The 14,912-nt window shown below is 33.6% G+C and overlaps 1 protein-coding gene and 1 pseudogene across 1 annotated transcript; one reads left to right on the plus strand and one right to left on the minus strand.

Annotated features, from left to right (window-relative positions):
- Positions 1-209: 209 nt before the first annotated feature.
- LOC136225661 (FAD-linked sulfhydryl oxidase ERV1) lies at positions 210-8,507 on the minus strand. Its single transcript, XM_066013769.1, has 6 exons — positions 7,922-8,507; positions 5,429-5,506; positions 4,387-4,434; positions 2,826-2,890; positions 1,450-1,527; positions 210-469 (listed from the first exon to the last, which is right to left on the minus strand). Exons 1-6 carry the CDS (start codon positions 8,138-8,140, stop codon positions 352-354), a joined length of 606 nt encoding a protein of 201 aa, XP_065869841.1. The 5' UTR covers positions 8,141-8,507; the 3' UTR covers positions 210-351.
- Positions 5,594-7,734, plus strand: LOC136226110 (pentatricopeptide repeat-containing protein At2g01390-like; annotated as a pseudogene).
- Positions 8,508-14,912: the final 6,405 nt, after the last annotated feature.

A 14,912-nucleotide genomic window follows, 5' to 3' on the forward strand; every position in this document is an offset into this window, starting at 1 on the left:
TGGTTTTCTGGAAAACCATAATGTCCGGTTAATCAAAACAGGATAAATTTTAAGAGTCTCGACATCTACTTTATTTGATGCACCATTCCAATACTCAAACTCAATCATACTACTTCCCCAATTAATTAAAATGCCAAGTCTCTGGGTTTATTCTGAATTTTTCGTGCAATAGCCGAACTGATCGAAATTATGTAAAATTTAGACCCGAAACCAAACCATATACATTGGAAATCGAATTTCATCAGTTCAGTTGGTTATTTCGGCCAAGTTTGATCTTTAAACACCTCTATAAAATATCCAATAGTATTCATTACTTCTAAAATGTTACAGTGCATCAAGTAAGTAAAGATGTTAATAATGTCTGGATATGTCAGTTGAAGTTCCTTGCAAATCACATAATCGTTGCTCGCAATCAAGCTTGCCCCACCTTGCATCAACTCGTTCACATGGGAACACCAATTTGCCAAGGCTGAGCCACATGTTACCAAAACATAACATCAAATACTAATAAAACTGGGATAGAGTATAAAATACTGCTATTGTTGCGAGCCGAGAGCAATCTTTTACTCCCAACGCAATAAATGAGGGGCTAACATTGTCAAGCTGATCCAATTTCAGATATCATTAAAGCAACTATTTGCTCAGTTATGGATTTCGTTGTTCCACATTATTTGTGCTCATGTTATCACTCATCGGTAACGATAAAAAAAAAACAAATGTATATTTGTGACGTCGTGTGAGGCCCAAATTATCCAGATAATATTAAAGAATCTAAATATTTTGTGAGCTGAAAGAGATTTTATCCCTAAACCTATTACTCACTCCATTCTCTTTATATAAATCATTCTAGCGTATTTCACACAAATTAAAAAATACAATTAGTATAGAGTCAAATTAATGAATTTACATTGGTTAACTAAAAAAGAATTCGGTCTCATGTCATGATTGGGGAAAAATCTTTGGAATGTTCAAAAACACACAAAAAATTTAATGTTGGGACCAAAAATTAAACTAAAAGTTTTTGGAAAACTAGAATGACTTATATTTAGTTAAAAAACTAATTTGCTAGAATGACTTATATAAAGGAATAATGCAAAACGATTGCTTTCTGAATTAACTGATATGCAACTGATGCAGAACATGTCAACATAATATTTGCACTGTTTTTCATGATATCTGAAGAGCTCGGTTTGCCAACGTAGACCCATAATTTTATACCTTATATCTAAAACTAAAGCAGTTCAAATGTATGAACAATCTCAATTTGACCCCATCAAGAAAATAGTCAAAAATAAGGAAACGAGACAAGACAGGTAACTTTTATTCAGTTTAATACATCAGCAACTCGAATTATTGCACTTTTCGAAACTCACTTGATGTCTACTTAAGAAAGACACATATCATCAAATTAAATTGTAGAAAATATAGAGCAAGAAAATGAGAACTTACCTTCTATTAACTACATTATGTACATGACATAACCATTGTGAGAATTCTGTCTGAGATCCAGCTTGTACAGGATTTGCTCTGTGAAATGAGGATGTTCAGTAGTTAGCAGCAGAAACACTACAGGGGTTTCCATATTACTAGAAAATACGCTTCTACATTTTACAACATGAAGTGCTATGTTGTGCAGACACGGACATGGATACGAAACGCAAAAACACTACTAAAGAGGAGTGTCCGTGCAGCATAGTGATATAGGAACTGAATACAACTAACTGCCTGACACAATGTAGTACTAGCAGAGGTTAGATAAAAATTCTGAATAGGGCTATCATTTCCTAACATGATTTCCAGAGACGACCCGTTTGGCACGGTTGTAATTTTTATTGCATTTATATCATATATAATTATGTGAAACATATAGATCACATGACACAACAGTTATGATAAGACAATTCATTTTGACACCTCTAATTCCAAACATCACAAGAAAAAAAAAAGTCAAGAAATAGGCAATTTAAAACAGTCCATCTTAAGCATATTGGAAAGCTAAGAGCAACTCCACTTTTAAAGATATCCATAATCAACTCAACTTGTTACTGAACTAGATTGTGAAGTTAGTGAATGAAGTTCTCTCTCTCTCTCTCTCTCTCACACACACACAGAGGGCATCATTTCTAGGTAAAATACATTCATAACCCGTAAACAATAGCTCTCCTAACATTATGGCCCCTCAACTTAAAAACCTTTGAACTTTATATTCTGTAATATTAAAGTCCAAATCAACAATAATCCGGAAAAAAAATTAATGAAATGATGACCTGGACAAGTTTGACTACGTCATTGAGTTTTTTTATATATGTTACCAAAATTATGGTCAAATACCTATTTTAGCTCTCATCGATTCGTTAATTTTTCAATGGTTTTTTTGTTGATTTGGACTTTAATGCTGTAGAATATAAAGTTCAGGCATTTTTATGCAAGAAATAAAGTTTAAGGGCCATAATGTTAGCATCACTATAATTCAGGGCCAAAATGTAATTTACCCATCATCTCTCTTGTATGGTTGCTCAGTGGCGGAACCACAAGGGGCAGGCACCGGAGACAAAAAATAGTATTAAGTAGAGCTATCGCCGGCGCATGCCCCGTCGAATTTTGCCCCTGCAAGCTGCAGACCGAGATTGAAGGCTACACCTCTCGGGAATTTCTGGTTCTGCCACTAGTTGCATAAATACACCTAGTTTGGCAAATTAGTTGGAAATGAAAATGAAATGGAAAACCATTTATATCAAAGCTCCCATGAAGACAAACTCAAAGCTTCAACTGGTCCATATGAAACCACTCGGGAGCAGGGAAGGATTCGGAAAAATGAAGCATACCTCAAAACTTCTTTGAAGTGATCTGCACATTCCTTGCAAGGGTACATTCGTGACATTATTGCCATCTACATATTAAAGCAGTCTGGTTAGTGGATCTTAATAGTCACACAATGCACTAAATGAGAAATCTATTCAAGTTTTTACTACAAGTTATTCCATCAGCAACTAAGTGGTCATAATGGCTCCAATGCAATGTTTCCTTATTGGGTAAAATGCACCGACAGTCACTGAAGTTTGGGGTTTTTTTCGCAACGGTCATTGAACTTCATTTGCTTTCAATAAAATCATTGAACTTCACATTTGATGTCAATAAAGGCATTCTGGTTAGTTTATGTACAGAAACTCACCGGAATGTTGACGTGACACATAAGATAGTTGATTATATGCCAACTAACCACCAAGATGGACATGTGTGACTTTTATGGTTGATGTGGCAGCCATGTATGTGCACATAGCACAACATCCTAAGTCACAAAAATTTAAAAATCCACATACTTGTCACATATGATGCTTAGTTGGCATATAGTTACTGTCTTTTATGTCACGTCAACATTTCGATGAATTTTTGTACACAAATTAGCCGGAATGACTTTCTTAAATGTGAAGTTCAATGATTTTATTGAAAGGAAATGAAGTTCAATGACCTTTTTTATATATCTATTGCATACAAATTATTAAGTAAGAAAAAATTAATGAATACGTAGCCAAATAATCATACAATATACTGAATCATTAATGAACCCAGACAAATAATCATACAATTCACTAGCCCGGAGCCAAAGTCAAATGTAACAGCCTTGGTTGAATACCAAATCTAGAAACTAGTTGATTGTTAGACCAGCTACATGCAATATGTATAGCAATACATGGTCTTATGCATGGAATGAACCAAAATGACAGTGCTGGACTGGTTCAAAGGATAATGTTGCCATTTGCATATCAACTTTCTCTGTTTAACTTAATACTCCCTCCGTCCCACGAATATAGACAAAACTTCACCTTTGTGGCATCCCAAAAAATAGGCATAACTCCTCTTTTAACTGCAAATAACCGTCTCTTTCCTACTATACCCCTATGGCCCTATTTATTATGGTTTAGAATTACCAAGTATAGAATAAATTAAATGCTCTAATCATTAAAACACTTCTCAATCGAGGGTGTATTAAAAATACCAATAATTTTCAATATTTTCTTTCTTGTTCAATATGTAGGCACATTTTATCTATATTCGTGGGACAAAGGGGGTAAAATAGACAGCAATATTTTAGATTTTCCATAAACTTCAGCTAACCACTACATAGTTCAGTCAAAGGACCTACATGAGCCAACCCACACTATAGGCCTACTCTTGGTACATACAAAAAATTGAGAAGTCCCAACATCTTTCAAGAAATTTCTCTAGTTCACATTCAAAGTGGTTAGCAATTGGCTTTGGATAGCCAAATTCAGCTCGACACAAGCTTAGTAACTATAAGTTGGATGTTAAGCATCAAAAGATCCTTGAACTTTAGCATTTGATCATCAGAATACTGTATGCACAAAGGGTACAAAAATATCATACCAGTTCTTTCACATCTTTCTTTTGCTGCCTTGTTGGATTTTCTGGATACTGAGAAAAAAGAAATTTGTTGAATATGTTGAGCATTCGTGCTTGAGAATATTAAGAAAAAAATTTGATACATATGAGAGGACAAAGTGAAGTGAAGCCTATGAAGCACCGACTCGGGTGCGGACACGGAAAACGGCATTTTTAGAAAATATGAGACACGGGTGCGGCGGGACACAGCAAATTCTATATAATTAATTATAATATATTAGATATAAAATATATAAAAAACTTGCTAAATCACAAATAAGTCATTCTCTAATAGCAAGGATGAAATCGCAAGGATTTTGGTGCGGATGAAATCAGACAAGACAATGACAAGAAAGAAGATGAAGAAAGAAGATGAAATTGCAAGAGAATCGCAGGAGATGAAATCACAAGAGAATTGCTAAGAATCGTAAATCGCAAAACAAATCGAAGAAGGAAGAGAAAGAAGCCCTATGCGTTTATAATCGCGATACACAGGTGAGAATTAGATGTAGTTTTAAGGTTTTTTTTGTCAAATTTTGTAATTGAACCACAGGTTTTAAAAGATTTTAAAAAGAACCCTAAACTTTTACATATTTTCACCATTAGCCGAGTTCCTGCCGTGTCCCGCCGAGTCCCTACCGTGTCATTGCCGAGTCCCATCCGTGTCACTGCCGAGTCCCATCCGTGTCCCATGTCACTGCCGAGTCCCGCTATGTCCCGGCGAGTCCGACACGGCCACGGCAACGGGGAAGAGTCCGTGCTTCATAGAGTGAAGCTGAATTTTGAAAGCCCTTGAATGCTTATGTAGAACCTAGTTTAAGACTTGATGCAAAAGTGGGCAAAACGGAAAAGAAGATAAACTTTTTTTGCCTTGCTTGAATAATTAAGAAACAGTATTAACAGGTCAAGTTCAAGATGTATTTTCTCTTTTTTTTTTTTTTTTTTTTTAGAATCTTTTCTTATTTAGTAAGAATGCATATCTAGGAGGAATTAGTAGCAAATGATCTATCTAATACTATGAGAATACCTGAGCAGCAAGTGTGTGAAGGAAAGTCCATGTAGCTCTACCAAGGTCTTCCTTAGTCACCGGTCCGGCAGATTTTCCCTGAATAAATAGGTAGAAAGATATTAATCCAGCATAATGATTAGTGTACACACTTAAAGATGCCTTACTCATAGTGTATGCTTACTCATGGTTCAAGTGTGCTGTTCTAGTGGAATAAAATGTATATGTGAATGATTATGGTTGTTTCTTTGGCCTTGTGTTGACATTATGCTGACATATTACTATTTTAATAGGAACAAATTAAGGTTGGCTTGAATAAAAAGTACCTCTAGTCGGCTTAAGCTAAGTCCTAACATAGGAAAAACATTTAATTGTACCAAAGGGTTCATGACCAACTCTACTTACCAAAAAGAATTACTAATTTAGTTGGATAATACTTGAACAAGGTAAATCATTTGTTGAGCTGTTGTTACTGGTAGCAGAATCTATAATCACCAATATCAAGCAGGGGATAAACTGCCATTGCAATATGCGAATGCCCTAGGCTGAAACCTAGTAATGAAAGCTTTGCTCCACAAGTTTAGGTCCTCATTGCCTGGTAGATAAAACAAGAGTTTCTACTTCTGGAAGAAGAATATCTGTGCAGCAAAAATATTCTTGTATGTGCTGATAGTTCTTGAAATTCTGGTGTGTTGTTTTGCTGCAAGGAAATTCCTTAGTTGTTGAAACTTTCATGGTAATTGGCATGGTTGTTTCCTGATAGCTGTTTTTGTGACCTCCCATGAACGAGGTCCGATTTGAATTGTTACCTTTACTTTTTGAAAGGCTAATTGTTAATTCCTTGAAGATTTAGGCAAATGCCAAGAAGCCCTTGAGATTTTCAGCAAAATGCAAGAGGCAGGGATACAACCTGATAAAGCTTTATGCAATATTTTGATAAGAAGATGTTGCGAAGCTGGTGAAACAGATGCATATTCCAAATTCTTCAATATATCAGAACTAATCACCTTACTCTTTTTAGAAGCATTCAAAACGTTAAGAATTGCTTGTGAGAATGATACCCTCCTCTTCCAAGTTAATCCTCACTGTGCTACCGAAACAATCAACTATGGTGATGCCCTTGAGTCAGTACATGCATGTCCGGTGAATTTGTAGACAGAGGACTTCTACTTATTCTCTTGGCAAAGCATAATCATGAGTGGGTTGATAGTTTACCGGCTGAGTTAATGAACAAGAAAGTGCTTGGACTCTTGGATTGTTTCAACCATTATTGTAGTGAACTGCAACATGCAGACCAGATAGTGCTTTGTTGGTCTTTGAGTAAAGTATGAGAATGAGCATAGACCTTGAGAAAACAGCATATCTTGATAGGCATATTGATAAGATCAAATAATTTTGTAAACATTATGGAGATTGTGAAGGAAATGATTCGGACTGGTCATTCTCTTGGACTATATTTAGGTGTTTTCTTGATTTATAGGCTTGGGTGTGCTAAAACGCCATCTTGTGCATCTAATATATTGAGTTTACTGTCTGATGAACAGAAGTGCACTGCTATGTTCACTACAATGATTGGTGTATACTTCTCTGCTGGTAGTCCAGAAAAAGCAGTTAAAATCTATAAAATCATGAAAAATAAAGGGATTAGTCCTTGTTTAGGTATGTATGAATGTTCTAATATCTGGCCTTGAAAGATGTGGCAGCTTTCTGAAACAGATATATATAGAAAAGAAAACAAGAGCCTGTTAGCTCACGGCTATTGTTCGAATAGTGTCTCAGAGGAGGAAAAGATGTGTAATCTCCTTTTCTCTGGGGTTCAGTATCCTGAGTGACTGAGTCATCCGCAGCCATTGCTTTTGATTCATTAGCATCCCTTTCCTGGAAGCTATTGGGTTTTTTTTTCCAATGCTTCTTCATAAGTTAAGAGCATAAGAGTAGGGGTGAGCAAATTCTCGACTAACCGATAACTGAACTGAAACCGGAACTAATAAGAGTATGCACAGGGCAATGGCAAGCATTGGCAGCCACTAAAGGGATAATATTATCAGTTCTATCAATGCTGATTTTGGCAACCCATGATAAAGATTCAATTATATCAATGATAGAAAACAGTGGATTCAAAGGTCATAGATTCTAATTTCTTGTAATTATGAGAGGACTCAGGGCATACTAAGTGCACAAGGCTCCACATTTTGCAAGGGCATGGAACATGCAGTTTGTGCACTTTTATCCTAATACTTGTTTGTGGAATTGAATCCATGGCCATCTAGTTGCAGGACAAGATAATTCTTCCCACTGGGAGAACTCTTTAAGCGAATGGTTTTGAAAATAAAACAAATTGGGACTCTATAAGCGTTTAACTTTAGATATATCACTTGGGAATTTTGTCAAACAGGTAATGAGCGTACTCTCTGTTCAATATTATAAAGAAAACTAGACAATATTAACTACCCAAAATCAAATTCGAATATAACAAGGTTTAATTGTTTTGAAAGGGATAAGAAGTGAGTTCACCTTGTGGAGAATATCTTCGGGTTTGAGAAGAGTGGTCTCTGTGTTTGATGATAATGGGTTAACCTTGGATGATGAAGATGATGAGATGGAGAAAAGAAGGGTTTTGCTAGCCGGCGACTGGTGGTGAGTTTGAGATACGAAATTGGAGAAATGGGTTTGGATACAATTGGAGACTTTGTGAAAGATTTCGGAGATTGGGTGGAGTGGATTATCGGACATTTTCTCAGACACCAATCGGAGTAACAAACACTGAAACAGGTGCCAAGTTCCTAAGTTGAGAAATATGAAATTCAATTTCGTTATCCAACTCCTAGAAAGGTGAGGTAGAAGGACAGAAAAAGCTTCACTCTCAGTCTCTGACGTTCTTTGGCAAAGTGACTCGAAGGGAGAAGTTGTGAAAAAGTTCCAAACTTTCTACACATAAACTGCAATCTTTTTTTACAGAGTGTAAGCGGGAAAATACATTATGGGATTCATACTAACTGAATTTTTGGGTAATGCTCCAAAGACAATTGAGATTTCTTCTAAATTAATAACACTTCGCAAATTTCTGATTATAGTTAACTATGAATACTCCTTGAATTGCTTGTTTACTTTTCAATGTCATAACTCAAATGATATCATGTCAATATGTGGTCATGTGATATTTAAGAAATTCGAACTAGCATTTGGAGAAAAAGAATACGTAGCGCTTTCATAATCAAATTGGACCATACGATCTCGTATTAGAGACTTCGACTCGAAACGTCTCAAAAAACTCAGTCAATGATTCTTATGTTATAGCAATCACGCCTGATCTCATGAATCACGGGCCTAGTGGTTTGAGGAGTATCAGGTTCCGATATTCAGGTGCACGCTAGGGGTGTTCAAAAGGTCACGGGTTCGAGTCTCCTCTTGCCAAATAAATTGGCAGGGGAAGGCTTGCCCCCGGTACACCTTGTGGTGGGACCCCTCTCCGGACCCTCGCTCAGCGGGGACGCGTAGTGCGACCGGGCCGCCTTTTTTTTTAGATTTTTTTTAATTATTGTTTTCTCAATTCTCATTTTTTCAGTTTAAAAAATATCAAATTATGAATAACCAAATTTTTTTAAAATTTAAATGAGATAAATAAAAAACAAAGTGAGAATATAGAGAATTATACGGATTGAGTGGGTTAGACGGGTTATTAAGATGAGTTATGATAAACCATCAAATATAAGATTTATAACTCATTCAACCCATCTAGCCCATTGTAACCCACTTAACACTACCTTCCATGAGTTGATATTTGGTGGGTTATAATAACCCAACCAATTTTGAACACCCCTACGCTCACATATCAACAGATGACACCTAACATGTACTCCTCCTAAACTCATAACCTTTTTCTACAGCCCGATCACAGTATAAATAGAGTAAACTCAACTCAATGTACACTACTTCATTCATTTATTCATTAAATTTACATTATAACTTTAATCTACTGTTGTGTTATCTCGAACTGATTTAGACAAAACGGGTTAGTCGTACAATAGTCTCCCTTTGACTTTTTTTCTATCTGATTATAACTTATCAACTGTACTTTCAGAATTCAACCACGTCATTAAATCTACTCAAAATTAACAATTCAAGAAAAAAACTCATTATCTTGTCAAGTATAATTAGAAACTCATCATATGAATAATTAAAAAGGAAACAAGAAAAACAATTCCTCTTTCTTAAAACCCTTCGGAAACAAAAAATTTAAGCATAGAGTAACAAATTGCAATGCTAAATAAAAAAACGAAAAAACAAATTAGAAAAGCAAAATAAAAATAAAATATATGAAGTGAAGTTTAATCCATGGGACGAACAACAAGTCAACGAGAACAAGCAAAATATCAAGTCAACAAGAACAAAATATGAAGTAATCACGATGAATGTCGTCGTTGTTCCAGTGAATGTGATGAACTTAGAGTGTGTCGAAGTACAAATTTAAGCTAATTCATATTATTATCCAACAAATCCTGCACATGAATGCTTATTAGGTTTGAAACGTGCACAACACAAACTCATATTACCATGTCATATAATTTTAATCAACAAATGAGATAGTCAGATTCTGATATCATGTCATTGAACCAACTGAACTAAAAAAAATATTTGGCTTGATAATTAAAGGCTCAATTCATATTAATATTTAACGGAATGATCAATGGACTTAGGGTATGGGTTGGGTTTTTTTTTCATGTTGCTTACAAAAACGACGTTGTTTTATTTAGTTTTAAAAAAAATTTAAATCATAAATCTTCATCTTCAATCTTTGTGGGTTTCTCTTTCAACATAATACCTGTAGAAAAATTTATTTTGGGCCAAAACCATATATGGGTTCAAATTTTTTCTAAAATTTAGTGGGGAACTTGCCCCCATTGTAAATTTTTCCACACTCTTTGTACATCATGACTTCATTCAGATAATGACATTCGATTTATTACATAATATCAAATGCCCCATTTTGTTTTTGTCGTTCTTCAGCCATTAGTGATCTAGAGGACATTTTAAAATTTTGAGAAGGGTCTAACACTATGTCAATCGCATTGTATCTGATCCTCTTATCCTGATAGGTGAGACGCCTCATTGCACGATCTAAGAATGACATCATCTTTATGAAGCGTGTTATTCCTTCAGCAGTGTCCTTCCACCGTTTCTCATTTCCATAAAAAATATGACACGTGTATATGGTGCCCTACCTACGAGTAAATAGGCAAAAAAAACTCTTTGAGTTATAATAGGCACTGTTTCTAGGGATCTCCATTAAAGGAACGTTTCACCATCTGGCCAACAAACTCTGTAAAAGGAGACTTAAAGCGTCACCTTCATTTCTTCTCGAAATTTTGCTTTCCCGATTAAGTCTCCATTTTTTCTCATGCTTTTAAGAAATATGCAAGTTCACTTCTTCCTTAATTTCCCTTTTTGTTGTATGGGAGTTTTCAGATTGAAGAATCCTCGCAACCCACGACACCCATTATCATTGATCAAACCTCCTTAGTGACTCTGAGATTATGGCTCCCAAAAAACAAAACCAGAAAAACTCAAACAAAAGGGAAAGGTGATCGTTGAGAAGAAGTAAAATCCCAAGGCTTGGGAGTAAGGCTCGTCTCTAACAACGCTCTAGATGGTGGAATTGGTCTGAGATCACCCATAACTTGGCAAAATGGATGCACTTGTGTGATCCTGACTAGCGCATCGATGATGGCTATGCCGACAATGACTTTATTGGGGTTTATGTTCAATTGTTGCTCTATGGCATGAAATTCGCCCTTTCAGATCCTACTGTTGACATTTTGGATGAATTTTGCTTATTTCCATGTCACCTAACGCTTGGTTGAAACTGCTAGACATGAATAAGTTTTGTGCATACTTGGGCTTGGTTTAAATAGGTCAGTTTTCTGCAGGTTCTAGAAACCTATAAACAAAAAATAGGATGATGTTTGCTACTGGACAATTGAGACTGTAGGTTGGCCTGCTTATCTCGAAAGGTAGACATCGTAAAAGGTTTTAAGCAAAAAGGTTTTGGTTGGGGGCGAAGAAAAGTTATCCTGAGTAATTGTATCCGGGTTTTCCCTATAAGTCTTATTGGAATCCTAACCTGATTGACAAAGAAACCTGAAAGGAATATAAGGCTTTGACTCCAGAATAAGAGCAATATTTGAAGGAGATTTTGGATTTTCTGAGCTTTTGGCATTGGACGGAGATGTTGGACTTGATCGATGAAGGACATATTTGTATTGTGAAAGATCACACTAGAGAAGTCTTCTTGTTTGGAAAAGATTGTTGTTACAAAGTAGTCTAATGTGATTCAGTTTTAAGTGCAGACATGACTTGTAATATGAGTGTTTGTGTCCATATGATAACGAGACAGAAACTAGCTATTATCGGTATCAATATTATTATCTTCATTTTATATCATCATACTATTGTTCATTAGTAATAAATTAAAGAAATGTATATAAATAAAAAATAAATAAATAAAATGATTTTGTCCTATAAACATATTAGAAAAAAATTCAAATATTCTTTTTATTAAGCTTTAAGTTATTATTTCATTTTCAAACCTAGTGTGAAATTGCAAAACAAAAACTTTACAATTAATACTAATTAAAGTTGGTTTTAACGGTTAAGGTTTTAAATCAGTTAAGCTAGATTTCGAATTTAAGTTATAGCATACACAGAAAGCTTTAATTAGTTTAGAATCTATCTAAAAGATATCTGATGAGTCTCAAACCGAGAAATCATATAAACTATAGAAGAAGAAAAAAACACCATTCACCTCATCCTTAATAGTTGAAAGCTTTCCTTAATAATTTTGAATGTTAGTTCAAGCTTCAACAAATATAAGGATTTTGACTCAAAATGGGTCTCCTAATAAAGATAATTCCTTATTAAGAGTTCAGTTAAAAAATATACCTATTATGGGGCTTCTTTAACTGGGCTCGAAACCGGAATACTAACTTTCGGTTTCAATTCGCAAAGAAACCAAAAGCTAGTCTTCCGATTTCTCTATTTATTTATTTATTTAATATAAATAATAGAAACCGGAAGACTAGCTTCCGATTTCTATTTTTTAATTGAAAAAAACAAAGAAGAAATCAGAAGACTAGCTTCGGGTTTAAATTAATATATATATATATATATATATATATATATATATATATATATATATATATATATATATATTAAAAGATTTCATATCTATCTCCGCCTCTTTGAAATTTTGAAAGTAAAATTTTAAAAAAGTCCCTTTATATTTTTTTTAACTTTTAATTTAACTTCAACTTTTAACTATTTATTTTTAAACTTATTAATTAAATATTTTTTTGCCAAATTAGTTAGTAATAAACATCTAATTCGATTAAAAATATTTTATTCTTTTAAGTATAACTTTGAAATTATATTTTTGACAGTTTAAATTACGGTTTTTATAGTTTCTTTATAGTCACATTACAGTTTGAAATTATATTTTTGACAGTTTAAATTACGGTTTTTACAGTTTCTTTATAATTTCAAACGTCACCGAAATGTTGCGGTTTGAAGTGACAATTAAATAGCAGTTAAACCATTTCAAACTGTAATTTAAACTGTTCGAAGTGACAGTTAAATATTCAAAGTGCAAAAACCATATTTCAAACTGTAATGGTAAATAAACTGTAAAAACCGTAATTTAAACTGTCACTTCGAACCGTAACGTTACGGTTAAGTTTATAATTTTAAACGTCACCGAAAAGTTACGATTCGAAGTGACAGTTAAATAACAGTTAAACCATTTCAAACTGTAATTTAAACTAATCGAAGTGACAATTAAATGTTCGAAGTGACAGTTAAATGTTCGAAATGTAAAAACTTTATTTCAAACTGTAATTATAAAAAAACTGTAAAAACCATAATTTAAACTGTCAAAAATATAATTTCAAACTCACATTTAAAAGAATAAAACTTTTTTAACCGAATTAGATATTTACTATTAACTAATTTGGCAATGAAATGTTTAATTAATGAATTTAAAAATAAATAGTTAAAGGATGAAGTTAAATTAAAAATTTAAAAAATAAAGGGATTTTTTTAAAATTTTACTTAAAATTTTTTTGAAGACCGAAAATGGATTTGAAAACTAAAAAAAAAGTATATATTAATAAAAACTGAAAGATAGCATTCCGATTTCTATTTTTTATATTTAAAATAAAATAAAATAGAGAAACCGGAAGGTTGGCTTCCGATTTCTTTGCAAAAATGAAACCGAAAGCCAACCTTTCGATTTCAAGTCCGGTTAAACGAGCCTCATAGTGGGTAAAATGTTCAATCAGACTCTTAATGAAATAAAAATCTCATTAAAAGCCTTAAAGTGGAGCAAAATCCCAAATATAAATTCCGTGAACACAATATTTTATTCTTTTTAATGATATATAAAATTACCCCAATTCCAAATATTTCTTTTTTTTGTTTTGTTTTTAAGAACCCAATCTCTAAATGTTACTTAGAGCATCTCCAACAGCCTCTTAAATTGGCTCTTAAGTTAAAATTTGAGAAGGAAGAATAAAAAATCAGCTCCAACAGCCTCTTAGTGGCTCCTCAAATCACTAAGAGTCTCTCAATCCTCTCTATTAATAGAGAGCATCTCTCCACCTCTTAGTGCCTCTTAATTCATTTTTTATTAATAATTTATTAGTCTCTTTCCTTACACTATTGGTAAATATAACAACAATTAATAATTTTAATGATAAAACAATAAAGGGTTAAGGTGCAAAAATACCCCTAACGTTTCGGGCTAGGAGCAATGTTACCCCTAACGTCTAAAATGGTGCAATTTTACCCCTAACGTTGGAAGCCAAGAGCAATTTTGCCCCTAACGTTGATAAATTGGGTCAATTTAAGAAATAATTCATCAAATTGTCTTCTTGATCGTGAATATTGTCATATACATTTCACATTTACGTCATTTTATCAGTAACAAATCACAAACATATGTTGGGATGCGAAAAAAAAACATAAAAAAATTAAAAAATATACTGTTTTTTGTACGAATTAGATAAAAAAAAAATTAAAAAATTCATCGAATTTATAAATATTAATCTCCAATTATATTATTAAATTATAAAAAACACGAAATCTTTTTTTTAAACGAATTGATATGCAATTGGTGCAGAATAAGGAACAAAAATATCTATGTTTTATAATAGTGTCCGAAATTGATCCAATTTATCAACGTTAGGGGTAAAATTGCTCTTGACTTCCAACATTAGGGGTAAAATTGTACCATTTTAGACGTTAGGGGTAAAATTGCTCCTGACCCAAAACGTTAGGGGTATTTTTGCACCTTAATCCAATAATAAATAAGGAGTGAATATAAAAAGTATTGTTGGAGATGATATGTCTTAGTGGCTCTTAAATCACTAAGAGTCAATTATTTATATTATTTTTAGAGAATGCACTAAGAGTCTCTTGGAAATGTTCTTAGGTTCTAAATTAGACGACAAAT

Source organism: Euphorbia lathyris, chromosome 4 (genome assembly GCF_963576675.1).
Source record: "Euphorbia lathyris chromosome 4, ddEupLath1.1, whole genome shotgun sequence".
NCBI classification, from domain to species: domain Eukaryota; kingdom Viridiplantae; phylum Streptophyta; class Magnoliopsida; order Malpighiales; family Euphorbiaceae; genus Euphorbia; species Euphorbia lathyris.

Bases quoted from the DNA above. Each gene is read 5' to 3' on its own strand.
- LOC136225661 (XM_066013769.1), bottom strand. From the start codon at position 8,140: ATGTCCGATAATCCACTCCACCCAATCTCCGAAATCTTTCACAAAGTC. The intron at 5,507-7,921 runs GTGAACTCACTT...CTATTTATTCAG, and splicing joins CCGAAGATATTCTCCACAAG to GGAAAATCTGCCGGACCGGT. The intron at 1,528-2,825 runs GTATGCTTCATT...CTCATTTCACAG, and splicing joins CACTTCAAAGAAGTTTTGAG to AGCAAATCCTGTACAAGCTG.